This window comes from Martes martes (genome assembly GCF_963455335.1).
Source record: "Martes martes genome assembly, chromosome: 2".
In the NCBI taxonomy this organism is placed as follows: domain Eukaryota; kingdom Metazoa; phylum Chordata; class Mammalia; order Carnivora; family Mustelidae; genus Martes; species Martes martes.
The window spans coordinates 160,444,416-160,472,367 of NC_137889.1; the positions used below are offsets into that span (position 1 = coordinate 160,444,416).

The following is a 27,952-nucleotide window of genomic DNA, read 5'->3' on the forward strand; positions in this document are numbered from 1 at the left end:
TATAGTAATTTTATGTATGTGTGAATGTATATACATATAAATATATATGTAAATTACACAAATTTTGAAAACAGATGTGTTTAAAATATGCCTTCCCCTTTTATCTCTTGCAGTTCATAATTGGACCCTTGAGGATACGCTTCAGTGGTTGATAGAATTTGTTGAACTACCCCAATATGAGAAGAATTTTAGAGACAATAATGTCAAAGGAACAACGCTTCCCAGGTTAGTCTTTATTATCCAAATGTATTTTTTTTTACTCAAGGAGAATTACATACTAGATGTTATTTTTAGTGCCAAATTTATAAGTTGACTCTGTGGCTAAGGGCTCAAAGGAAATATTGTAAATATATCCATTCTTTAATGTTTTTTTAAGGTGTGAATTTGCAATTTGAATCAATTTTTCTTATCTAAATAATCAAGTTCTTTTTAAAATTTATTACCAAAGATAGTAATTTTGGGAATTAGAAGATAGGCCAGCTGCATCTTTTTTAGATAACATTAGAGGGCCAACCTCTGACCATGTGGTAGATATGACAAAAACATATTCATTTGATATTAATCTACCTTTATGGAAAACCTATTTGAATGGGTTAATGTACAGGTCCTTCTTAATTATATTCTTTTAATAACAACAATAACCGCTCAGTATTAGTGGTTGTAAGTTAAACCTCAAAAAAAAATGAGGTTTAATAAAAGCCATTTTAAAATGTATATTACATAGAGGTACTCTGTATTACCTCATTTAAGCTTCATGGTTAAAGTTAAGTATGTATTATTGCATTTTACAAATAAAAAAAAAATCATAGAGAAGTTAAATGTTTTGCCCAATTCAGCATTTGAACCCAGATAGATCTTATACCAAAGTCTAGGATGCCAGTTTAATCCCTTAGGTGTCTGGAATTATTTGTTACCAGTCTTCTAAATTTTATTTTCTAAATCCCCTTTAGTTAACTTAATAATTTTTTAAGTTTTTTTTTTTTTTTTTTTTTAAGATTTTATTTGATAGAGAGGGAGAAGGAGCCAGGGGGAGGGGCAATGGAGAGGGAGAAGTAGACTTCACACTGAGTAGGTTGCCAGCAAGGGTTTCCTGGCTCCATCCCAGGAACTTGGGTTCACAACCTGAGCAGAAGGCAGATGCTTAGCTCACTGAGCCACCAGGTGCCCTATTAATTTTTAAAGATTTAAATGTTGAAATTTGTAATGGTTCTGCCAGAACCTGGCCGTTGGAAGATTGCTTATTTTACATTCTCTCAAATGTTTCTTGTATCAAAAAAGATTAATCCCTTATTATTGTCTTACTATTATATGTGATGAGATGTGCATATTGTATTTCTTATCAGTTTACTTACATATTGTATTTAATTAAGTGGCTTTTGTTGGTTTGGACTTTGGATTTTGGATTGAGTAGAAAAATATGAAAATTTTCAACTCAATCCAAAATTTTCATATCTCCTATAAATATTTTCTGAACATCAACATCAGTATTTCTGAATTTACTCTGTTCATGACTATAATGATGGAATTATGGGAATAAGTGTGTATTGAGTATCATTTATGTTGTTCATGGTGTAACTAGATGCTGGAAAGAAGACAAAGATAAGATAGATTTTTTGTTTGTTTGCTTGCTTGCTTATTTATGAGAGAAAAAGGGTGGGGGTGTGGGGAGAGGGGCAGAAAGAGAATCTTAAGCAGGCTTCACACTCAGCACAGAGCCTGACGTGGGGTTCGATCCCACGACCCTGAGATCATGACCTGAGCCCAAATTAAAAGTTGGATGCTTAACTTGACTGAGCCACACGTTTTTGCTTTTAAATATGAGAAGTTTCTAAGTCAAAACAGGATAGTAGAGCACTAAAATGGGATTAGGGGTTTTTGAGTTCCGTTATCCTGGTATGAGGAACTCATAGTATTTTTCTTATGTTGTCTTTTGGGAAGTTTCTTTGTGTGACAACAACACGAAATAGAAGAGGTTGATTGGTGTTCTGGGAATAAATGTTATGGTCACTTTTTTCTTTTGGTTAAGTAAAGGTTATCAGCGATAAGTCAAATCCTAGAATTGTTGAAATAACATCACACTTAATCAAGATCAATTTTTTTAAATAGTCAACATGTTACTAGGAAAAACAAGTTATAAATACAGAAGTTCAGCTTTCAGGTAAGCCCATTGGAGCCTTTTGGAGTGGAGGAGAAAGGAAAACTGGAATGCCCTTCATCCAGCCCCTTTTCTATGGTAATGGCACTTACATGAGTCCACTTAAAGGAGCAGTATCAATTAACTTAAGGATGTGAGTTATGGAACTTTTTGTAGGGTAACTGTAGATACAAGAGCTGTTTATAATAATGTATAAGAAAATGTATTCCACATCACAGATGTACACGTGCCTACAACAATTCATTATGTTTCCTTTCTGTGACATTAAAATACTGTCACATATGCAGTAGGTAGTCAAAATTATGTTCGTTTTATGTCAGTTATCATGGTTATCATGAGCTTTTTACTGATTTTCTATACTCTGACATTCTTATTACCAGAGCTTATACTAAGGCTCTCTTCGCCTGACACATGCCTCCTCATTCCTTTCAGACCTGTGTGAACTTCCCTGACATCCTCACCCACTCAGGTAGAATCACTTCCACCTCTGGGTTCATACAAACTTTGTATAAAACTGTTATTTGGTATCCTTTTTACTACATCTCATTGTCTTTCTTAAATTTAGTCTATCGATATTGTTGCTATTAATTCATTCATGCATCCATCCATGCATTCATTCATGTATTATACAAGCATTTATCAAGCATCTACTTTTGCCAAGCATAATGCTAGGTGTGGGGATACTGAGACAAGACCTAGCTTTGGCTTCAAGCAGTTTGTCACGTTAAAGGTGTAATAGCAGCATACACAGAAGGGACCTGTGGAGGTGAAGGAAGGCATTTTGTAAAGGGAAAGTTAGAGTTCATTACTCTGTAAAGTGTTATAGAAGCCTACAGCAGTTATAGGAGGCTTTATAACTTCTCCATACTTAAAGGTTTTGATACCTTCCAAAATAAAATGTAGTGGTTCAGAGTATAGTCGTTGGAATCACACATATTTGGATTTGAATCCCTGCCCTACCTCTTGCTAATTATGCAACCTTGGGCAGGTTACTCAATCTTTCCCTTAGTTTCCTCATTTATAAAATGGGAATTTTATATATATTAGAGGTTTTCTTGGATTTTGACTAAGCCCTTGATACAGGACCCGGCATATAGTACATGCTTGTTTTTATTGTCATTGTTATTAGCAATTTTATTATTATTAGACTTTGTGTTATAAGATCTTTATTGGCATCATATTTGTTAAGATGTCTTAGTTGATGACTGGGCTACTTGGATTTGAAATTCAAAACAAAGTAATTTTTATTTACTTATTTCACGTGTGCCTTTTCCTGCTCCCTACCCCCTACGTGGTTTCTTCATTGCTGGTGAAATGGTTCAGTACTTTTTATTACCTAAATCCCTCCCTCTTCTCCATGAGGACTTCTTACTCTCACTTATGACTTCACTGGACTTTGTTTAATTTTTAAACAATTTACATATAAGAATGTTGTAAAGGTATAGGTTTTTTAGATACTTTTAAAGAAAAGTGATACGATCTAAATTGAGAACTATATTTTAAAGTCTGCTAGTGATGTTAAGTAAATCATGTACAATTTTCTTATTCTCTGAAATGATGGTAAAATGCCAGAGGTAATTAATTTTTGTAAAATACTTTTGCATTTGATGAATTTTAATATCCTAGTAAATTATAGCATAAAGTAACCTTAGAAAACAAAAACGTCAACATAATAAATAAATAATTGACATACATGGGTGTTCGTACAGCTGAGTTTACACTGGAAGTTTTTGGATATGTTTTGATATGTTAATAAAGTATTAAATCACATGGATGAGCTCTTAACAGCAGTCATCACTGAGTATTAAATGTATTGTTAAAATATTTAAGTTTACATACTAGAAATATTTTCATTTAATATGTGTGTGTTTTTTTTAAATAAACAGGATAGCAGTACATGAACCTTCATTTATGAGTTCCCAGTTGAAAATCAGCGATCGGAGCCACAGGCAAAAACTTCAGCTCAAGGCACTGGATGTGGTTTTGTTTGGACCTCTGACACGTTAGTATTCTCTCTGAGTCTGATGCAAAATAATCATCAGATCATATATTTGTTATTTAAAGAAGGAAAAAGTAAGAAAGAACACTAAGAAAATCATTAGGTATAAAGGAAATGTCATATATGTTAAGATTTATAGGATGAGATTTTCTGTCATTGAAATGTGGCATGTGAAATTTCCAAGCTGGTTACTGATGTAAAAAGTTGTAAAAACTATGTTAGTTGGTAATTTAGAATTAAATTTCTAGATTTGGAACTTTAAATCTTTGTAACAGTTTTAATGTTGATATCATTATAGCTGGATATTCACTGAAGGATGCCTTTCAAAAATGGTACAATGTAACCATCTCCATGGGATGGAGTAATACATCGTAACTTGATTTCATTCATCACCAGGAAAAGGATTTTCTAGCTATAGATCAAAAGCAGAGATCCACTTGGAATTTTACATGGTAATAGACTATCCTGGCAGAAGCACAAGGTGGAGAATGTTATTTGATTGTGTTGGAGAAGAACATCTAACAAATTTTTGTGTCATATTTGTAAGGAAAATAAGCCTTGTATTTCTTTACTTTTGACAGGAATACTTTTTCCAGAAAGGAAATTTAATATATTTAATTTCAAATTCTAAAAAGCTTTGGGGGAAAGTGTTTGAAGAGTACACATTTTAAAGGAATTATGTTCTATTTTTCAGAAGCCAAAAAGAAATAACAAAATTAATACAAGAAAAATGGCGTCTTCAGATGATAAATTAGGAAACTAATATTTATTTTACCTCAATTTTTGGAGTTAGGAGACTTGCAGGTTTGGGTACTATGGTTTTGGGGGTGGCCCTGCTGAAAAAGGGTTCCTGGAGCTGTTGGATGGATTCCATGACTGTACTGGTGGTTCTTTTTTGGCTCAGGCTGAGAGCAGCTGGTGAAACAGCTGGAACTCCGCTTTGTGAGAGGTGGTGGAAATGCACTGTTGTTGGAAATTACAAACCCTAGGAAGCAGAACGCTCCTGAAATGCTGGGCATTCCACACAGATGACACCCTGAGTTTCTTACTGCATCTCTTGGGGGTTGTCTTCCATGAGATTCTAATTTTTTCATCGGAGTGATTGGTGAAAATAGGATTAAGCTCTAAAACTTGCCTCTCTTTACAACTTGGTCAGGGATATTTATGTTTTATTAATCTGGGAACAAATCACCCTCTATGCCAAAACAGTATTATATTATCATATGAAAAGAAATCAAACTAGTCTCAAAGAATGTTGAAAGCAAATGTTTTAATAAACAAACCAGTGAAGAAGTTAATGATGCATTACCTTTTTAATGTGTTTGTCTTAGAGTTATTATTCGAGTGAATGAGCCCTGCAGTTGGAATACAGGCATTAGATTTATAACAAACTAACATTATAAAATGAACAAAGATGTATTTTAAAGGAGTTTTTACTGAAATCTTTTTCAGTTTGCGGTAATTATTATAGAGTTTGGGACTTGTCTATTTATTGTTATTTCTGGTGATTCTATTTTGGCCTGAACAGAGCTCATATTTGAACTAGAACTCGAGCTGAACTTCTCAGTCTGAGGCAGAAATAAAAATAAATCCTTGTGAGATTTTAGCCTTCTGCAGTGCATCTGTTTCACTGTAGGTGTGCGCTCTGGAAATATGCAGCCCCGAGGGTCTCTGGCCTGGAGCATGCTGTTCATCACACCGTGTAAACATACACGGACCGAGGAAGCCAGGAACTTGTCCGTCTATAGAGCTCCTTATTTCATCACCCATGCAACAGATCTTCCTGCTGGAGGCCTGGGCAGTTAGGTCGTTTTCCACTATAAACTATATCTCTTTGGAGCAACGAATACATTATATTGTATTAGTTATCTTTGTGTATCCTTCCAGAGAGCCCTCTGAAAATTAGTGTGTATTAAGAGTCAGGAAATTATCTGACTATTGATTTCTGTGTTTGGTATCACTGAAGATAGTAGGCCCTGGCTTCTTACTCCTTACTTTAGAAACAGTGCTGGAAATTACTGACATGCCTAATGGAAAGGAAGGTGATCTGTTCTTTCTGTCTAGTAACCCAGATACCGCTGTCAAATAGCCACCTAACGCATGACTTGTTATCATTTAACTCTTGCTTTCTCAACCTTGGTGCTTCACATTTTGGGCTGGATAGTTCCTGGATGATTCTCTATTACTGGCAGAAGTGGGGCTGGAAAGTGATTGTCTTGTGTGTTATTGGATATGTAGCGACATCCCTGGCCTCTCCCCACTAGACACTGGTAACAACTTCCCCATCCACTTTACACCCTCCGATTGTGACAAGCAAAAATGATCAAATGTCCGCTGTGGGGGGGATATCACCCTTAGTTGAGAATCGTTGACTAATCTTAGTTATATGACTACTTGCTTGGGGAAAATGCTCTTTTGGGGAATGATTAGGCTTCCAATGTATGTATCAAAGCAAGACAGATCTCTAACTGGACTGAAGGAAAGCCATTGGGATGATAGTGGTAGTACTCTTTATGCCTGCTTTCACCCCACAGAGGACATGATTGGAGGTGCTTCATGGCTCCCCAGGACTTTTGTTACCAACTCCTTTTGTTACCAACAGGGGTGGGGTACATGCTTGTGGGTTTATCTGTGCCCTCTGGTAGTTCTAGTGTATCAGACTGTTATAATAAGCACTTTGATTATTAGAAGAAAGAATTTTTAAAAGGCTAGAGCTGGTTTATAGGAGGGACATTTTCACATTTGTTTGTTTTTAGATACCTATTACTTTAAAAAAATTGCTTCTATGTATTGAGCTTCTGTTATGAAAGATTAATCATCTCTAATTTTCTTTATAGGCCCACCTCATAACTGGATGAAGGATTTTATTCTCACAGTTTCTATAGTAATTGGTGTTGGAGGGTGCTGGTTTGCTTACACACAGAATAAGACATCAAAAGAACATGTTGCAAAAATGATGAAGGACTTAGAGAGTCTACAAACTGCAGAGCAAAGCCTAATGGACTTACAGGAGAGGTGAGTAAGTTTAAAAAGCTATGTGAATCTTACTATTTTATGTAGGCAAATACAGTTTGTGAAAATGTAATATGGGCATTGGCTCACACTTTTATTTAGTTGTTACACACATCAGTAATGTCTGTCCACTTCATTTCGTATTTTTAGAAAAATTATATTGTTCTAATTAGAGATTTATTTTAAAGGTATGCACTAGAGAATAGATGAGCAGGTCAGTGGAAATAAATCAAGTATAGGTGGAATGATATGTATAGTTAAGTTTTATTTTTAACGTGATTCAGGTAATAATGAATTTCTTAAAAGTCTCTTTGCTGAAGAGTGATTCCCTGCTATCACTGTATTTTGAGCTCAGTGTTACCCATATAGCTGTATAGGGGGCTACCTGCTAGTTTTGGTATTCACATGTAAGACTAATAGAAAATACTCTGATTTTGGATGGAAACATGTATTCTCCTGCTTGATACGTATTTATTCTTTGTGAAAAAAATGAAACTTTGGAAATTTTGGTGAGGAATTTTCATTTTTATCATTCTGTAAGGCTTGAAAAAGCACAGGAAGAAAACAGAAATGTTGCTGTAGAAAAGCAAAATCTAGAACGCAAAATGATGGATGAAATCAATTATGCAAAGGAAGAGGCCTGTCGGCTGAGAGAGCTAAGGGAAGGAGCCGAATGTGAACTGAGCAGACGGCAATATGCAGAGCAGGAATTGGAGCAGGTATTTACATCCCACGAACGTATTTGTTAGGGCAGTGGTAGCGCCCCTCTGAGGAGTTGTTTTGTTTTTGTTTAGTCTTCTATGTTTAGTGGCATTGTATATTCTCCCTTAGTTAATAAAAGAATTATTTGTTCACATTGTTAGCATTGATCAAAGCCCATATAGCAAAATGACAAAGTAATAATTTAAAAATAAAGTTACCGTCATGTTCACTCACTCATGAAATCTTATCCCATGCCATGTTAATTATCTCCAGTGAATTTAAGATGTTTATTTAACATCTGTGATATGTTTCAGCTTCCAGCTGTAACCTAGTAAAGTTTATCTAATGTTAAACCTCTCTGCAAAGGTAAAGAATCTCTGTTATACATTTGAATCCTGTTAAATGGCTTTAGAACATAATCTGCTAAGAATTCTGAAGTTGTCTACAGATGGCTTTTCAGTATCTCCTGCTACCATGCAGTTACTCAAGATGGAATGAAAGCCTTTAGGAAAGGTGGGGTGTGGGGGTGCAGAATTTAATTGTAGGCAGATCTTTTGGTTTTCTGTTCTGGCTATAAAAAAATTACCACTAACTTCGTGGCTTAAAATAACACACATTTATTATCTTACAGTTCTTAAGATAGAGTTTAAAATAGGTTCCCAGGGCTGCATTCCTGTGGAGACTCTAGGGAGGATCTGTCTCCTTTGCCTTTTCCAGCTTCCAGAGGCTGCCTGCATTTCTTGGCTCATGGCCCCTTCCTTCATCTTCAAAACACGTCACTCCAACCTCTGTTTCTGTGGTCTCATCTCCTTCTTCTGACTTGGACCCTTTCTTTACTGATAAACTGTGGGTGAGAAAGCGTGCCCAAGATCAGAGTGTCTCAGTTGTAAAGCAGGGCCAAGAACCTTGGTGTTCTGTCTCCCGCTTTGCTTTGTGTACTGTTGTCTTCTCAGCCAGGTGCTAAATAAGGAATAAGAATTATGTGATGAATGAGTTTCAGTTTTAACTCATGAGAAAATGTTCGGTGTGTGTTACTGTTTCCTTCAGGATTGTCATTTTTGGTAGGATTTGTCTGCCTGAACACAGCCATCTCTTCCATTCATGGCTAGCTATTGTTTCCCTCATACCCCTGGCATCTTTTTTGTTGAATCTTTTCCCTGTAAGGAGTTTGTTCTCTAAAGTTAACTCCTACATGTACTTTGGGGTCAGGTCCTATTCACCTGACAAACCTTATCTGTACAGAATGTAGTAAAGAATCCAGGAGTTAACAGAAAAAAAAAGAAAGAAAAAGGCTTAGCCAAAATTATAGTGTGAAGGAATTCGATATTATGCTTTTTATGTCTGTGAGAACTCACTGCCTTTTCCCACCAAGACTTCTAACTCTTGGCTTGTTCCCAGTACTAAACTAAACAGCTTGTTAGCTATTTTTCTGCACTTTATGGGTAAGAAAGAACAAATCAGAAAGCAGTAGTGGTAATTTGTCTACAGATACATAAACTGATAGCAGAATTTTACAAGTAAGTGACTGCCCCACAGCGAGGGAGAAGACAGCCTACAAAAAGGATTCACAAATCACAAACATTCTAATATGAAGTTTTTGCAAAAGCCGTTGCACACCTCAGTAGACTTTGGGATCTCCATGATATGTCCCAGTACAAATGTAATAATCCTAGTGAGATCCCGAGTCAGTAAGAGGTGGTTTAAAGGGGTTAAGTGGGTATTTAAAAAGAACTTTGTCCAACATGATTATAATAATAAGAAACACAGTTTTAATGGTTGCGTACTGTGTGTCAGAAGTTTATGCTATGCACATTACAGGTGGTTTGGTCATAAATTTTAATCCTCACGATAGAAATTATGCTCATTTATAGGTGAGACATGCAGAGAGGTTAAATAAGTTGCCTGAATTCACATAGCTCTTAGATGGCAAAGCCAAGATTTTTGTGTGTCTTATTCCAAAGTCCACGTTTTCCCATACTGCTATTAAAAGTTTTGTTTCTAAAAGTAAATTTCACTGGAAAGTTAATTTATGTATGTTATATAGTCTACAATTCCACATAGTTTGAAGTATTACTATAGCTTATCTGGGAGGTAGTCAACTTCTCAGAACTACAAGTCAAGAGTATCTGGTACATGTATAGTGGCACTATTTTTCCCTAAAACAAAAACTTTCGGGTGAATAGTTGTACCACTTCATATTTTGTATGGTTTAAATACTTTTTCACGTGAATTATTTTGTTCTTAAAGTTTCAAGAAGACCAAAGTCAGGACAAGTCATAGTATTTGCCTATTCTACATGAGACAAACCTCAGATTAGAAAGTGAAGAACTTGTGAAGGTCGCAAGGGATTTAATAATCATAAAGTTTGGGTCTAGAGCCATGTTTCCAGATATTTAGGGTGTTTCTTTGTGTGACACCATGTTTTTACTTACTGCTGTTTTATTCCTGAGACACAAACATTGTGTAAATAATTATATTTGTAAACAATTTAATAATTCATTTGCAAAAGCTTAAAATTACTCATTTTTTTCTGCATCCATTCCTTTGTAAATAACAGTGTAATTCAAACTGAAGGATTAGAATTTAGGTCAGATGATAAACTTATGAATAATAACAGTGAAAATAGTTAAAATAGTTGCTCTTGTTGGAAGGTCAAGATTTCCAAAATTTTGAATCATTATTTGACAGGCAGTAAAAACACTGTTCAGCTTCAGCTGTGAAATAAACCAATTTCCCAAGCTTCAGCTAGCTCTATGCCAATTCTGTGTTAAATGTGTTCATTGAGTTCTTTTAGGGGATATAAATGTATAGACATAATAAGGAAAATCTTTATGAATAAAGAGAAAAACTTGAGTGAAATTTGAAATAGATTCTCTGTTTAGTTCCTCGGCAGTGGAAATTGTGTGGAAGTTTTAGCTTTAAGATCTTATGAGAAAGAGAGCCTGCTGACCTACACTTTATAGTGTTGTATGGAGCTCCATGTCACAGGACCTGACCTCAGATCCTCTCTTCCTGAAAGATCATCAGGGACGCCACACAGCTTAGACAGCTAGTTTATTAAACACAGTATTGTCCCAAGCGCTTTGCACAGTTTAATGTGTCAGGCACATGTTGCTTAGGATTTGTTTTTAGTGAGTAAGTGGAGTATGTTCTATCTTAGCCTTACTTTTAATGTCTGTACTTAGTGTCCCATTGTGATTTTTTTTCGTCTGATTTTGGAGTTTTAAAAAAGATACTTCTCAAATGTAATTTTCTTTCTGCAGTATCTGACAGCTGTTCTATTTCTTTATCAGAAGAAATTTGTGTACAGTACTCTTATTAGTTTATTCTGGCACACAATAAAGTTTATTTAAATAAATTGTGCTTGTTCAGATCAAACATTCTTCTGCACACGAGTTTAAGAGTGGAGTTTTTAGTTACTTACTTAGCTTTGGGGGAAGTAATTTACAGGTATGGTGCTCCAGAAGCAGGATGCTCCGCGATGCATTCTTGACTTTGTCTGAAGGTCTTGAGTGTGTGTTCATGATACCTTATATTCCACCATGCATCCTTACACATCTTTAGCTTGAGCTCTTGCTAGTTTTTAAGTGAATCTTCCCTAGAATGGATTGTCTCTTCTTTCTTTGTTCTTTTCTTAGGCTTTCTTTAAGAGTTTTTCCCTTAGCATTTTATTCCAACTAATGCAGTAGGCATTTTAGTTTTGTAACTATTTATTGTCCAGCTCCCCTAAAGGGCAGCTCGAAGGAAGACTTCGACATCCTGACAGTGAAACCTATGCAGTTTCTCATGGAAAAATCAAGTAGAGTCTCACTCAGAATCTGTTTTCTTGAAATTTACACATGGTCTGCAAATGCATTTATCTACCTTCTGGTATGTTAGAAGCAGTGAATTAAGTAGAAGTGGGTGAAACAGACTGTAACAGACAGATGTGCTTATGATAACAGTGAGAAATAACTAACCGTAAAGAAGATGTCATGAAAACTGTCAAAAAAATGGTGTCATTACTTTAAGAAGTGAATGTATAGTGAAATGGCTTTTGGTAGTGTCTCCTGGGAACAGTAGAAGGGGTAGTAGGGCAGGTATCCACTGTATTTTGGATACTTCTTATATTCTATACCCTAAACAAAAATACACTATAAGAAGAATGTAATCCATTGTAGTTTGGTATGTGTCTGAAATTTTCTTCTGTCACTTGAGTCTGGCTATTATAAAATATAAAAACTAAATAATGCAACCTAAGATATATGTAAGCCCTGGGGCGCCTGGGTGCCTCAGTGGGTTAAAGCCTCTGCCTTCGGCTCAGGTCATGATCTTAGGGTCCTGGGATCGAGCCCCGCATCAGGCTCTCTGCTCAGTGGGGAGCCTGCTTCCTCCCTCTCTCTCTGCCTGCCTCTCTGCCTACTTGTGATCTTTCTCTCTGTCAAATGAATAAATAAAATCTTAAAAAAAAAAAAAGATATATGTAAGCCCTTTCTACCCTTTGGCTTTACAACTTTGGTTAGTGGGTTGAGATGCACTTAAAAACTTCAGCTCTAGTTTTTATGTTAGGAATATATTTTTATACTTTGTGATTTTAAAAAGATGTTTACAAAGAACATAATTAAAATTGCATTTTCTCTTAATTTTGGTGAAATCTTAATTAAGATGTATCTTAATTTAAACATCTTCTTAAAAAAAATAAATTTCTTTCTCTTTCTCTCTCCATCTCCATCTTCCCTCCAACCTTCTCTTCCTCTTTCTCTCCTCATCCCTTCCGTTTCCTCTTCCCCCTCCTCTTTTCCTTCTCCCTCCTTTCCAGGTTCGAATGGCTCTAAAAAAGGCTGAAAAAGAATTTGAACTCCGAAGCAGCTGGTCTGTTCCAGATGCACTTCAGAAATGGCTTCAGTTGACACATGAAGTAGAAGTACAGTACTACAATATTAAAAGACAAAATGCTGAGATGCAATTAGCTATTGCTAAGGATGAGGTACTCTATTATATTTCAAAATTTAATAAATTTCTAAAGAGATTAACCAATTGGGATACAAAGATCTGAATAAAAATTTTATTGTTATAGCTTCTTTTTGTGAATTGGAACTTACTGCATAAATGACTCTTGTAGTCATAGGCCGTAGAGTAAAATTACCTTATTTAGAGCAGTATATAACTTTTAGAATGACCTCAGTGTCATTTAAAAATCATCCCTATTATCATTATCATAAATGTTTTATACAGAGCTTTTCTCCTCTAGGTTGCTGCTTCATATCTGATTCAGGTTAGTAGTTACTAGAAATTAATGTCTGACTCTTATTAAATTGTGTGAAATGACATTAAGTTTTAATCTGATTTCTAGCAAAAAAAAAAAAAAGCTCAGTTCACTCACTAACACCTCATTGCAGTAGGATATGATTAATGTTATATTGTTAATTTTAATAGAAGATTAGGATTTTCTGAACCATCAGAATAAGAGAAAAGTTCTCCAGAACAAAGTTTTGAATTGTATTGATTGGCTTAAGAAAGCATGCTTTCTCCCTCATCTGTTTTCTTTTTTGGAAATTAGGGCTTTATTTTGGCTAATATAATTCTCCACTGATTTTATGATTATTAATATATTCAAAACAAACTTCATTAATATGTGTGTGTTTTTTCCAAACCTACCCTTATTTTTTTCTCTCCTTGGGTTTCTAGGCAGAGAAAATTAAAAAGAAAAGAAGCACAGTCTTTGGGACTCTGCATGTTGCACATAGCTCCTCCCTAGATGAGGTAGATCACAAAATTCTGGAAGCAAAGTAAGAATGTTATTTTAGCCATCAGTTTACCTGTATTATGTTGAAATGTGTAATTTATAAACAGTTTACATATGTTAATTTGTCATTTAAGCATGTGTAATTACATAACCTATACTAATTTTAAGAATGGGTAATTGCCACTGTCTGTTCATGTACTTGCCCTGTTTAGTGCCATATTAAAGATTCTTTGATGCAACAAGTAATTACTACTTTGGCTTTTTCAGGAAAGCGCTCTCTGAGTTGACAACTTGTTTACGAGAACGACTTTTTCGCTGGCAGCAGATTGAGAAGATCTGTGGCTTTCAGATAGCCCATAACTCGGGACTCCCCAGCTTGACCTCTTCCCTGTATTCTGATCACAGCTGGGTGGTGATGCCCAGAGTCTCCATTCCACCCTATCCAATTGCTGGAGGAGTTGATGATTTAGATGAAGATACACCCCCAATAGTGTCACAGTTTCCTGGTAAGTGATGAGTTAAAAAAAGAGAGTTTGTACAGTTTTTCAAGTAACTTTCTACCATGTGTTTTATGAATCATTGACTTTGAAACCTATGATGAAAAATTTGTTCATTCATCATTTTCTCTTTTTTCCTTTTGTGGTTAATAATTTCTCTTTACTATGTGAGAATAATCAGGTGTGTGTCTATATACATATACATAGAGTAGTGCATCATACATGCTAAATATTGTATGAATGAAGTGCTGAGCTTTGAGGGTAAATATTCTTTCAAATGACAGCTTAATCTATAGTAGAAAGTAAAAATTAGGGGAAGATCTTGGTACCACTGACTAACCAACTGTGTGACTTTGGGCCGGTCTGTGATTTATTTGAAATTGCATTACCATTCCCAGTGGGCATGGAGTTTTTTTGTTTTGCTTTTCCAGTTCTCTGTCCTTTTATTTAAAGAGTTTATCCTGCTATACTTTTAACTCATGATGCATTGGCTCAGTTTACTTTTAAGCAGAATTAAACTGTGCTTATGTTTAGAAGAACTTTTTTTGTTGTTGCTAGAAAATGGAGTTCCTCTCAAAGGTGGTTTTAAAATGTACAGTTTTCGTATGTTGCCTTGTTTATGCGATAAACATAAAACATAAACAAATGTAAAATATGTAAAAACAGTATGTAAAAATAAAACAAACATAAATAGATGTAAAACATAAAAAATACGTAAAAATAATATGTAGAAATTAAACATAAATATTCTTTGCATTTTTACACTGTAAGGAATATGTTTCAGTAGGAAGGTTAAATTCAGGTATTTTAGATTTTGTTAATCATTTTTAGAATTTATTAATATATGGAGTTGTTGCAAAGTTATAGAGAGTTGAATTTAAAATGGTATGTTCTTATATTAGAAATCATTTGAAAAACTTTTGATCCTTGTTATTGCCTGGCTGAATAACTTTCCCAATCTTTGTGACCTTTTGGAAACTGTAGATAAAACAAGATTCCAAAGAATAGGAAGCAGAATTTAATCACTAATTGGTTGAAAACTTAAATAGAAATTTTAGTTTTAAGACAAATCAATCATGATATATAAACATTTTCCAGTTTGAATTTTTTTATCCAATTGTTAAATTTTTCCTGATGTTATGATTTACAAAGGGTTCTAATTTTTAGAACAATTTTAGGAAATAAAGCCCTAAATTTACAAATAAATAGTGAATGACTATGCATTTGTGTTCATTTCTGTGGCTCGCTCTGGTTTAATGATGGAGAGATAACGCACGTCAGTTGAGGAGGCACTAAACTCTTAAAACAATAGGGAAAACAGGACAGAAGATAAATGCCGTGAACCCTAGAATATGTGACCTTGCTCATCCCACTTGTCCTGTGCCACAAAGCAGTTCTGGTGCAAAGTTATACCTGTATCTGGGCCAGCTCTGCTCTTTGAATATTGTCTTGTGTTTATTTGAATTATATGCCCTTAAGCTTGCCAAATGCTACACTGATTCATAAGTGTATGATTTTGTTTGAAAACTATAGCTTTTAAAAATCACAGTTCCTCCTTAGAACCCATAATTATTCAGTATCAGTATACATGAAGATGTATTCCCTAAGTTAACTAGTTTTGTTTTTTTCCTTTCCTTTTTAAAAAGTTCTTTTTGATGTATCAAAACATCTATATGTGAATAGTTGTCTTAGGTTTTCAGTGATTGTGATATATAGAGAAATTTAAAATATGAAAAAAGTATGAGTTGATTTTTAGTTTGATGATTTAGAAGTTCTGTGACCAAATTTATTATCTGTGAAAAAAACTCTTGCCTAAGATTACACTTTGAGAGCTCTGCCTCCACCCAGTGGCACAGCAGTAATACTCCACTCTGCCTAGTTATGAAAGCATAATTTCAGAGGTGATAAATGGGAAACTCCTGGCAGTCAGACTAGAGCCTAGAGTAGGATGAAGGTCTCTTTATTTTGTACCCTCTGAGAAGTTTTAAATTTGTACCGTGAGTATGTGTAAATTGTCTACGTGTGAAATAGTGGCAAGGAAACATACCTGTGGTATGTTAAGAGCAAAGTGAAAGATTGTGAAACTATACACAAAATAATATTGTCTATGTTTAATTATGTGTGAAGAAAAAAGGGAAAATATTATCAAAGTTTAGCTCTTTGTGGGTAGGAGAAGAGATCATAGTTTTTTCCTGTTACTTTTATAGTATCTGCTAAATATTCATAGTGGGGAATGTGGTACCAATTTACTTAAAATTTCTTATTATAAAGTCATTCAGATGAACTTAAAAGTACTGAAAATTAAATGCCCACCTACTACAAAGATAAACGATTTTAACATTTTGCTCTATTCATCCCTTTTTCTGAAATAAACTGCTATACATATAGCTAAACCACATGGCCTCCCCTTCCCACTCTTCTGAAGTTGTATACCGTTCTAAAGCCTGTTGTACTTTTATTACTTGCAGATGTACCTATAAATAATAGGTACAGTTGTTTAAAAATTTACATAAATTATCAAACTCTAGGTAATGTTTTGCAGCTCTTTTTGCTCACATGTATGTTGTAAATTTTCCATGTTCATATACAGCTTTATTAAAATTCACTTTAACTGTTTAGTATGAGTTAATGACAGTGTATCTATTTATTCATTATAATCACAAACCACAGTTTATTAACCCATTTTTCTACTGAGGTAGGCTCTTTGTACTTTTTTGCCTTTACAGACAATACTGCAGTGAGCATCTATCTTTACCTTACCTTTATCTTTTTGTGCATAATTTTGAGAGTTTCTCTGAGTAGACACCTAGAAAATGGATCACTTTTAGTCCTTGGGAGGGCTGCTGTTCCTAGTCATTGCAAGGTTGCTCTCAAAATGATTGTTCGTTTATACACCCACCTTTATAAGAGTGCTTGTCTGCCCATATCCTCATCAATACTTAGAATGATCTGATTTATTTGTTTTGTAACTTGAATGGCTGTGGTATACCATAGAGTGATTAAAATTTTTATTTCCTTGATGACTACTGAGATTGATTTCCAGTTCATTTCATGGTGTTTGTATTCAGATTTCTTCCTCTCTGAGTTGTTTGTTCCTACTGTGGAATCTCTCCCAGGATTCCTTATTGATCCAGGAGAATTTGTCTTAATATTTTCCAGCTCTTTGATGGTTGCAGATAGCTTTCAGGCTTTGGCTTTTCTTTGTTACTCAGCTGTGTTATTTATTTATTTTTTAATCATAGGGGTTTTTAAAATACATTTCCAATGACAAATTTATGAAACTGATTTGTGCTTTTTACATCTTTTCCAGAAGATAACAGATTTGCTCTCCTAAAAGTTTCAGATTTGCTTTAATCCTTTAGTTTTTTAATCTACCTGGAAGTTATTTTTGTTTGTATTGTGAGATAGGAATCTAAATATATCTCCTGATGTATGGACAAACAGTTGTCCCAGCCTCATTCCTGGTCTGTCCGTACCGGTTTGTAATCCCACTTCTCTCCATTGGTGCACACGTGCGTCCATGCTCTCTGTTCTGTTCCACTGGTTCCATTCTGCTTTCTGCTTTAGTTGCTATTTTATAGTTTATAGTAAGTGTTGAGGCTTGATAGGTCTGGATTTTCCTTTATTATTCAAATTCACAATTGCTGTTTTGGCCAATATGAATTTTAGGATTCACTTATGAAGATCCATTGAGATTTTTTTGGAATTTCTTTGAATTTATTGATCTATTTGGGGAAAGTTATTATTCATAAGTTTCATTTATTGGGATCTGCTTTTACGTCTTTAAAATTTAAATTTTTCTCTGCACTCTTCTTGCACATCTTTTTAAAAAAGATTAATTTCTGGATACCCCATAGTGTTTTTTGTTTTGTTTTGTTATTTTGTTTTGTTATTGTTTGTAGTTACACATTACCTCTCTTTAAAAAAATTTTTTTTGCTTGTTGCCGATGTAAAGGGAACTGCTATTGACTTTGTTAATAAGCTGATGTTACGTACAGAAATACTAAATTCTCTCAGGAGTCTTTTGGATTTTTTTGTTTATGCAATAATAATAATAAGTTGTTTTTTTCCCTTTTCAGTCCTAATGCCTTCTTCCCTTCCTTTTTTCCCCCTAAGACCTTCAGTAAAATGTTGAATAGGGGTACCTGGGTGGCTCAGTGGGTTAAGCCTCTGCCTTCGGCCCAGGTCATGATCCCAGGGTTCGGGGATCGAGCCCCGCATCAAACACTTTGCTCAGTGGGGAGCCTGCTTCCCTCCCTCTCTCTCTCTCTCTCTGCCTGCCTCTTTGCCTACTTGTGATCTCTGTCTGTCAATAAATAAAAATCTTTTTTAAAAAAATGTTGAATAAAAGCAGTGATTGTAGGCAATAATGATTGCCATTTCTGACTTCAAGGAGAATACTCCCAGTATTTCATCATGCAATGTGATTTTTATTTATTAAATTATTGTTTGCTCTGTGTTTTTGGTAGATTGCTTTTAAGTTAAGGAAATTTTATTCCTATTTTGCTAAGAATGATTTTTCTTTTAAATCAGTGGCTGTTAAATTTTACCAAATTTTTTCCTGCCTAACTTGAGGAGATCACTTATATTATTTTTCTTTATTCTGTTGTATAAAAGCAGCACAATGTGTGAATGTGCTTTGAGAAGTCAAGGGAAGGACAAAATAATAATCAGTGTCAGGTGCTGGTCAAATGTCAGGGAAGGGTTGAGTTATCTGTTGAATTTAGCAACAAGGAAGTAGATTGTGACTTTGTTGAGAACAGTTGCAGCCAAACTATATGTGAACACTTCATACTTTCTTTGATGAATGAGTTAAGGTGAAGTAGTGGAGAAAGTAACAGATAAAATTCTTCATAAAAGGGGAGAGAGGTTATGTCAGTTGAAAAACAGAGTGAAGACAGAAGAGGGTTTTTTGTTGCTGCTGTTGTTTATTGGTTTGTTTTTTAGGTTTATTGTTCAGCATTGATTTTTAAATGCTATTGGGAAATAGAAAGAAGTTGAATATAAAGCTAACAGAAGGCCTAATCAGTAGAGTAAGGTGCTTGAACTTGGGGTCGAGAATAGGACAGACAAAGTGGAAGGAGCAGAATGTGTGAACTAGAAAGGTAGAAACGTGGTCAGAATCTCAGTTGTCTGTCTTGACTTGTAATATCAAAAATGGAGCAGTGATCTCAAGACAGCAAGACAAAGTTGGAGAGTGAGTGACGTCATAGATGTCTTGAGAAGGGGGGAAACCATGATGAGTTAAGGTGACGGAAGGTCTTATTTGTAAATGAGATTGCTCAAGTTTGATGATAGGTTGGGTTGATTGGTAAGGGAATAACTGGGAAGTGATGACTGGAGTAGAGGTGGTAGATTCACACAGCTTAATAGTGTGAGTTTCAAAAGGAACACATTTTTATAAAAAGATGTAAGAATGAGGGTTTACAGAATGTTGGGGTGTGAGAAGGCCACCAGTGTGATGTTCTGGTGCTGCAGCTGAAGTTTTCTACCTGCATGGGTCTAGACTGAGACTGGTAGCAGGAACAAGATTATCTAAGATTTCTAGTTAGTTCCATAGTAATCAGTGTTCAGGAAACAAGTTTTGGTCAGATCTTTGCTTTACTGGCTAGGAGACAGTATTTCAATGACTTGATTTAAAATTTCTTAGAGGCAGGCAAACCATAAAAGACCCTTAATGATAGAGAACAAACGGAGGACTGATGGAGTGAGATGGGTAAGGAATGGCCTAAATGGGTGACTGGAATTAAGGAGTGCACTTGTGATGAGTACTGGGTATTGTATATAAGTGATGAATCACTAAATTCTGTTATAATATGAAACCATATTACACTATATGTTAACTAACTAGAATTTAAATTGAAACTTGAAACATGAAAACAATAAAACTTCAAGTTCAGACAAGTCACGCTATCTCAAGAGATAATCTCAACCTTTTTTTTTTTTTTACCTGATAGTTTTCTTCTTTTAATGGTAAAATTCACACAAAGTTTTGCTACAAAGTACACATGCTGTATTGATTTTTAAATGTAAGGACTTATCATCATGGGCAGATTTTCAAGCCTATGTAGTTAGTAATGTCAGATGTAATGTTAGAGCCTCATGGGTTTATGTTCTCTTCTGTTTATTTTCTAGACCTGTTTTCATTTTAATTCCATTGTTTTTGTATTTCTTCACCTTCCTGGGAAGCAGTCCAAGTGGTAGAGGTGGCAACCATAGTGCAGTTACTCCAGTGAGTGCTGGCTCCATGGTGACGTGACCTGTTAGTGGAGGCAGGACCCCAACATGTGTGCCTGTGTTGTGCCTAGAAGTGACACTGGTCTCATGAGCCCGTTTGTGTGTCTGCTTGTTTTCAGGGACCATGGCCAAGCCCGCGGGGTCGCTCGCCCGAAGCAGCAGCCTGTGCCGCTCCCGTCGCAGCATCGTGCCAGCCTCACCACAGTGTCCTCGTGCCCAGCTCCCTCCTCACACACCGCACCAGGCCCACATCCGGCACCCCCACCACCCCCAGCACCCGCAGCACTCCTTGCCTTCCCCTGACCCTGATATCCTGTCAGTGTCAAGTTGTCCTGTCCTTTATCGAAATGAGGAGGAGGAGGAGGCCATTTACTTCTCTGCTGAAAAGCAATGGTATTGACAGTGAACCAACTGCAGTATATGTTGGACGGGGTGGATGGGAGGTGGGCCTGGGGTGGGGAGGAGCGACACTTTGGATTCAGTTTCTGTTGCTGCATCACGAATTACCATAAATTTAGTGGCTTCAAGCAACATCCCTTTATTAGCTCTTAGTTCTGCATGTCAAAGTCCAAGCTTGGTGTGGCTGAGTTTTCTGCACAGGGTCTCACAAGGCTAACATCAAGGTATTTGCCAGGTCTTGTTCTCCTCTGGAGCCTGAGGGCCACTTCAGAGCTCATTTGGTTGTGACAGAATTCAGTTCCTGTGATTATAGCCCTGAGGTCCTGTTCCCACGCTTGCTGTTAGCCGGGGGCCCCTCCCAGTTCCTAGTGGCTGCACAATACTCCTTGCTATATGGGCCTCCATCTTCAAAGCGCACAACAGAAACTATCCCTTCTGTCAAGTCCCCTCTTTCCTTGGTATCTCTGACCTGCCCCATCTCTAATCTCTGGACCCAATTTAAAAGGCTCACTTGGATAATAGTTTCTGATATTAAGATAGACTAGTTTCGGGCCCCAATTACATCTGCAGAATCCCTTCATAGCAGCACCTGTATTAGTGTTTGATGGAATAACTGGAAGAATATATGTGTTTACATCAAGACTAGAGATTTAGGGACCATCTTAGTGTTCTGCCCACCACAGACAGTGTAGGTGTTTTGACATACAACTGCTTAGAGACCACTGCACACAACTGACTCAAGTCTCACAAAACAGATTTGTCTTATGAATAGTTTTTTTGTAAAACACAAAGGCATAAATTTAAATATACACAAAGAAACATTAAATATGACTGAATTTTTAAAATATTTATTGCCACTCAATGATTTTTTTCTGTTATGTGCTAGTACTTACTAGCAAACAGGAAATATCAAATGCCAAAGATGAAAGAAAATGTAAGAATTTGTATAGAATGGGTATAGCAGCAGTGTGTTCTAGTCCAGCTTGAGGACCATCATGCTCCATGAGACCCGTTGCAACTAAGGATGTCTCCTTCCAAACCACATCTCTCTTTAGGAGCAGTGGGATATTAAGTGACAGGAAAACCGATGCCAGTTTCTGACTTTGCTCACACATTGTCACTATGCAGCTCTGAAGTCTTCCTGTTCCTCGTGAGAAACAAAACTAAAGGGAGTGGGCTCGATGCTCTCAGTGACCCTTTGTGGCTTCTCTCTATCATGTGATTTTTTAGTTGGCATCATCATCAAATAATAATTTTCATACATGTTTGTTTTTATCTACTAGTGAAAGTAGATTTTATGAGAGAACATTCCCGAGGAGAAGGTCCAGGGTTTGTGTCCTTGTTACAGTTGGAGAATTTGTGCAGCTTTGCTTGGGTAGCACTTTCTGATTAGCTTTTTGTATAACCTTTGCAGTATAACTATCATCACCCACAGGATGGCATTAGGGACAGAACTAATTTTGTGTGGCTTATGGAAATTAATAGGAAGACTCTAGAGTGCTGCTGTCCAGTAGAATCTCTGCATTTGTGGACATGTTTAGTTTTCATTTCAAGTAATAGTGTCGGAAATTCACAGCTAGCTCATAAATAGAGAATTTAGCTGCAGAAAACTTTTCCTCATTTAGTGTCTTACATGTTTACATGATGAACCACTAGAATCCTTACAAAATAGTAATAGTAATGACATTTACTATTTACTGATCTTTTATGTTCTATGCATTATGCGCATATACACTCATTTAAATCTTACCTTGAGTTGAGTCTTGTTATATAGGCATTAAACTGACATGAATTCACCTATACCTCAGTGAGAAAAAAAGAAATAGAAAAATAACATAAATAGTACACATCAGGTTCAACATTCCAAAGAATATATGCTCTAGAAAAAAATGGGACACTTTAAGAGTCAGAGATTATACTATACCTTACGCCCCAAATCTCACTAGTTCTGTGGAAGTAGCAACACTTCAGATTATTATTTGTTTTGGAATAAGGATGTTAGGATGAGGAATAATTTTGGAGATTAATCAAATACTCTGACAGGAAAATTGAGACCTGGCTAATTTAAGTGATTTGCCCAAGGTTGTGCAACTGATTAATGGCAGGACCAGTACTGGAATCTAGGAGTCCTACCTTAGATCAGTATTCTTTTCACATACTATTTAGATTTTAGAGACTGTTTTTGAAATAATGTTAACCTAGCTTAGAACTTCACACACAAAGCAGCCAAACCACATAGCAGAGTAGAAAGTAAATTTTTAAAATTGTAACTAAATCAGCTTCTGGCTCTGGGACCTGGACAGCTTCAGGAACAGTGATATATGCTATACAATTAATGGATGCCCAACTCCAAAAGAAGCTAACAGAAAAGTCCCTACCAGTGACCGACTGCTGAGTCATTTCTTCTTATCTGAACTTCCTCTTGTCCTCTGTTAGCACCCCCATTATCATATTGTAAAAGCACTTAAAAATGATGCAGCACATGTAACTGTATTACATGAAATCATCGTTTAAGACTTTATTTGCCCAGGGGATTTGGTACCTTCTGAGAGCTTGGAGTGTAATAGAAACAATCTGCACATACATGTGTGAGTGAAGTACAGAGAAGTGATTAAATACTTTGAGTAAGATACATATCTAAAATGCGGTATTCACTGCGTGAATAATGATAGTAATCACAGGTCATCTGAGGTGAGAGAGCATTCAGTTCATTTATTCTATAAATATGAACTTGGGTCCTCGCTGTATGCTGTGCGCTTGCTAATAACTCGAGCTGCCAAAACAAGTGAGACAAGGTTCTGGCCTCGTTCTGGCTGGCGGATTATGATCATATGTGTCCTTGCCTTTCTCTTCTGTCTTCAGCTCTCTTCCTTCTCCTACCGTATTTCTTCTGCCCTTTTTATCTTAACTCTACTTTTTATTTCTAAATCATTTCTTTCATAGAGTGAACAGTATTTGTATCCCATGTGGTACATACAAAAATAAGTAAGACATGATCTCTATTATCCAAGGTCTTTTCTCTTTTTCTTTGCTTTCATCTGTTTCTTTCATTCATTCGTTTGTTCATCACATATTTATTTTTTCTAAAGATTTTATTTATTTATTTGACAGACAGATCACAAGTAGGCAGAGAGAGAAGGGAGGAAGCAGGCTCCCTGCTGAGCAGAGAGCCCGATGTGGGGCTCTATCCCAGGACGCTGGGATCATGACCTGAGCCGAAGGCAGCGGCTTTAACCCACTGAGCCACCCAGGCACCCCCATCACATATTTATTAAATACCCACTGTGAACTTGCCTCTCACCATTCCAGTACAGAGAATACAGAAGTTAGTAAGATTCCCTGTCCTCATTTTCTTTCTTCTGAAGAAAGTGACTATAAAACGTTAATATAAAATACCTTTTGAAGTAGTGGGATGTTTTGGGATGCCAACTAAAGTCAGATAAAAAGAGAATACTGTTATGACAGAGTGCCAAGGGATTTATCTCTGGAGAGAGAGCAGTTGAGCAGTGACCTGAATAACCTGGGGCATTAAGCCCTGTAGAGATGGAGGGAAGGAAAATAGGAGGCAGAGGGAACAGCAAGTGCACAGCCCCAAGGGAGTCACGGGATTGGCATCTTGGGGAGAACAAAGAGGGAGGCATAGTGTAATAAGACAAAGTGCTGGGGCCTGCAGCTGGAGCCAGAGCCGTGGTCCTGATTGTACTGGGCTCTGTGGACTTTGGCAAGGTCTTTGGATTTTTAGCCTGACTAGGGGAGGAAGCATTGGAAAGTTTTGAGCAAGTAAATGAATGATGCACTCGGTTTTTAAAAACCCCTTTGCATCTGTGTAGAGCAGTGGCTAGGAGGGAGGAACAAGAAGGGAAGCAGGGAGATCAGTTAGGAAGCCCTTGCAGTCCCTGAGGTGACTTCACAGTAGTTCAGGAATAGGGGTGGTAGCAGTGGGGGAGTGACAGGTGTTGGATTTGAGGGATATTTTGCAGGAATGGCTGATAGCATCTACTGTTTTTTGGCCTTGAGGTTGTGAACTGTATCTTTCTTATCCTTCTTATTTCTCTTCTCTCTTTACGTGGAGAAGGGGGGAATCAAAAAGGAATAAACTTGTGAGAATTTATTGACTGTCTACTTCTTAAAAAATCAGGTGACATCACTGACTTTTGCCTCCCTTCACTCCTACTCCCCTCCCCCCAGTTGTACGTCAGCTTCCTTCTCCTTTCTAAATTTGGGAGAACTTACATTTTAGCTTAACTATATTCCTTTTTTCCTTCCTCAGGAAGCTAGATTTCATCAGTTTAATAACTAAGAAGGAAAAGGAGAGACCGTGACTAAAGTTCATCTTTTAAAATATATAATGTCAGCTATGTGATTTAGAAAGAAAAATACTTGGTGTTGAAACAAAACACCAAAGTAGCTGAGATTTAAAAAAAAAATCTGTAAACTTTAAACATTTTCATTCCTCTGACAATTGAAGAAAGATGTAGCATGAGTTATGTTTCTTAAATTGGAAGATTTCATTATTATAGTGTATGTTACATATTAAACATTGAGTTTTGCTAAGTTATTTAAAATAGTAATCTAATTTTGTCAGAATGTGTATAGACTTTTAGTATTTCTCCCTTTTACATTTTGATGGATTAAAAATAGAAGTTGTTTTAGTTAGAATTAGTTAGCATGTCTGCTGGTAGTGTTAGAAAATACTGATTTAAAATGTTAACCTTTGTCTCTGTCTCATCCAGGGAAGTGCCAGACACGGCCTCAGAATGTGACTCCTTAAATTCTTCCATTGGAAGGAAACAGTCTCCTCCTTCAAGCCTTGAGATATACCAAACATTGTCTCCTCGAAAGATATCAAGAGATGAGCTCTCTCTAGAGGATTCATCCCGAGGAGATTCACCCATAACTGCAGATATCTCTCGGGGTTCTCCAGATTGTGTAGGTCTGACAGAAACGAAGAGTATGATCTTCAGTCCTGCCAGCAAAGTGTACAATGGCATCTTGGAGAAGTCCTGTAGCATGAACCAGCTTTCTAGTGGCATCCCGGTACCTAAACCTCGCCACACGTCCTGTTCCTCTGCTGGCAACGACAGTAAACCAGTTCAGGAAGCCCCACATGTTGCCAGGATAAGCAGCATCCCGCACGATCTTTGTCATAATGGAGAGAAAAGCAAAAAGCCATCAAAAATTAAAAGCCTTTTTAAGAAGAAATCTAAGTGAACTGGCTGACTTGATGGAATTTATTCAAGTGGCATCTTTAAACTCTTTATCTCCCATCCTCCACTCCCCCTTTTTGTTTTAATTTTAGGAATGTAACTCCATTGGGGCTTTCCAGACTGGATGTCATAGTGGACTGTCCCAGGGGCAACTGTCTACTGTCTGCCTATTTAAATGACTATATAATCAATTCGTCAAGCCAGTTATACTGAAAAATCATTAAGAGATGAGACAGTTTACAGTCATTTCTGCCTATTTATTTCTGCTTTGTTATTAGTGATGTATATACATTTTGTTGAAAGCCACTATGGACTTATAAGCTTTAATGGACTAGTAAGCCAGCATGGGCTTGCAAAAATTTCTTGTTTACCACACCATCTTCTTATCTTTCCACAGAGCTATTTACATCCTGGACTAAATGACTTAAAGTAAAACTAATTGCACTACCGTTTTCCAGACTGGAAAAAAAAAATCTCTGCAAGTGAAACTGTATAGAGTTTATAAAATGACTATGGATAGGGGACTGTTTTCACTTTTAGATCAAAATGGATTTTTAAGTAGAACCTAGGGTTTCTAATTGACTTGATTTCTGGAAATGAAAACCCACGCTTTTATTATGGGAAGCTTCTATAAATGCATTTAATATTATAAAGTTTCAAGTCCTGCTGTAAAGATCATGTTGTTTTGTTTTTCCCAGGGCTTTCACTGTGATTTACTGCATTGCAGGCTGTATGATAAAATATAAATAATTTAAGGAGAGAAGGCTCTTGATTTCCTTATGCACGTGGAAGAGTTAAAACTTGATTGAAGGACTTACATTCACAAGCTTAAACTGAGGTCGGGGACGTGGGGATCCAGGCACTTGTTTACAGACTTTGAATAACCGCAAAGAAGTTTGGTTTGTGAAGAATTTGTACTGTGGAAAAGATAATAAATTGGAGACATTATTGTGTGGGACTGTGTTGATTTTTGTTGATAACACTCCACTAAAAACACTATACTTTTTTTGGAGAGCTAAGTGAGCTGTTGTGTTGCTTAATTGCACTATAAGAAATAGTGACGTTTTGGAAGTTGTCAACAAATTTCTTTCCATTTTATATTGTTTGTCATATTTTTATGTAGTTTGAAATGTTTAAATGTTCTAATATCAAGATTAACAAATATAAATTTATGGTGCATTTAGATTGTGTTGTATTAATTTATAAAGTTTGGAATTCGTTAAATCTCTAGGTTATTTAAGGGTAGCTTTTACTGTGAAGATCATCACATAGAGCGGCAAAAAAAAATACCAATAACGTCTGGGAGTTTTCGCCTAAACTACTTCTAAAAATTCAGGCATAAATGATTGGTTAATGCAGTATGGATGGACATTGGGATGAACAATGGATACATATTAGCTAGAACGGCTTTTTAGCAGTATGGCTAAAACACGTAGTGTCCAACCCAGTCCTGCTTAGAGGAAAATGCCAACTGATCGGAAGTTTATGTGAGATGTGCTCCTAAGAAATTCTTTTATCAAGAATATGAACAGTTTCCTGAAGTGTCTGAAAGTTGTGGTGGTTTATTCTCTTTAGTACTGTTGTTAAAAACTGTTAAGGTGTTGAATGATATATATATTCACATATATTCAATATATATATTATACACACACACACGTATATAAGAGTGGTGTAAAGGCAAAAAATTGATTAACTGAAATAAACACAGTGTTTTGGTCTAATCAGAAGGTAAGATCCCCTGAAAGGTCAAGAGTTGAGGAACAATGGCACTAAAGCTGTTTGGGAAGTGGGGGTAATGTGCATAAAACGTTGAAAAGCATTCTGGAAAGTTTCTTCCAAGTGAAGGGAATATCTTTATCTTCTTTCTCTTTCTTACAACCAGACAGGAGTTCTTTCCTCTGAAAATTGCACAAGGTATGAGAACTTTATAGTTTGATAGATAGAAAAGGTAAAAGACCAATGGGGCAGGGAGTTGGGTGGGAGGAGGAAAGAAGGGCTCCAAGGGGCTCCCAGCAAGGC

General features: G+C 36.2%; 1 protein-coding gene across 3 annotated transcripts in view; it reads left to right on the forward strand.

Moving 5' to 3' along the window:
• Positions 1-27,111, forward strand: part of STIM2 (stromal interaction molecule 2) — a 140,201-nt gene extending 113,090 nt beyond the window's left edge. For 2 of the 3 annotated variants that reach the window (XM_080797251.1, XM_080797250.1), the window contains 9 exons: positions 114-225; positions 4,042-4,157; positions 6,992-7,169; positions 7,708-7,885; positions 12,667-12,834; positions 13,536-13,636; positions 13,861-14,099; positions 20,447-20,720; positions 25,460-27,111. In XM_080797251.1, coding sequence (XP_080653377.1) covers positions 114-225; positions 4,042-4,157; positions 6,992-7,169; positions 7,708-7,885; positions 12,667-12,834; positions 13,536-13,636; positions 13,861-14,099; positions 20,447-20,720; positions 25,460-25,937 — 1,844 coding nt within the window. In that variant the 3' untranslated portion in view covers positions 25,938-27,111. Of the gene's footprint in view, positions 1-113; positions 226-4,041; positions 4,158-6,991; positions 7,170-7,707; positions 7,886-12,666; positions 12,835-13,098; positions 13,123-13,535; positions 13,637-13,860; positions 14,100-20,446; positions 20,721-25,459 lie in introns of all 3 variants that reach the window. The other variant, XM_080797249.1, reaches the window with a different exon arrangement.
• The last annotated feature ends 841 nt before the right edge of the window (positions 27,112-27,952 follow it).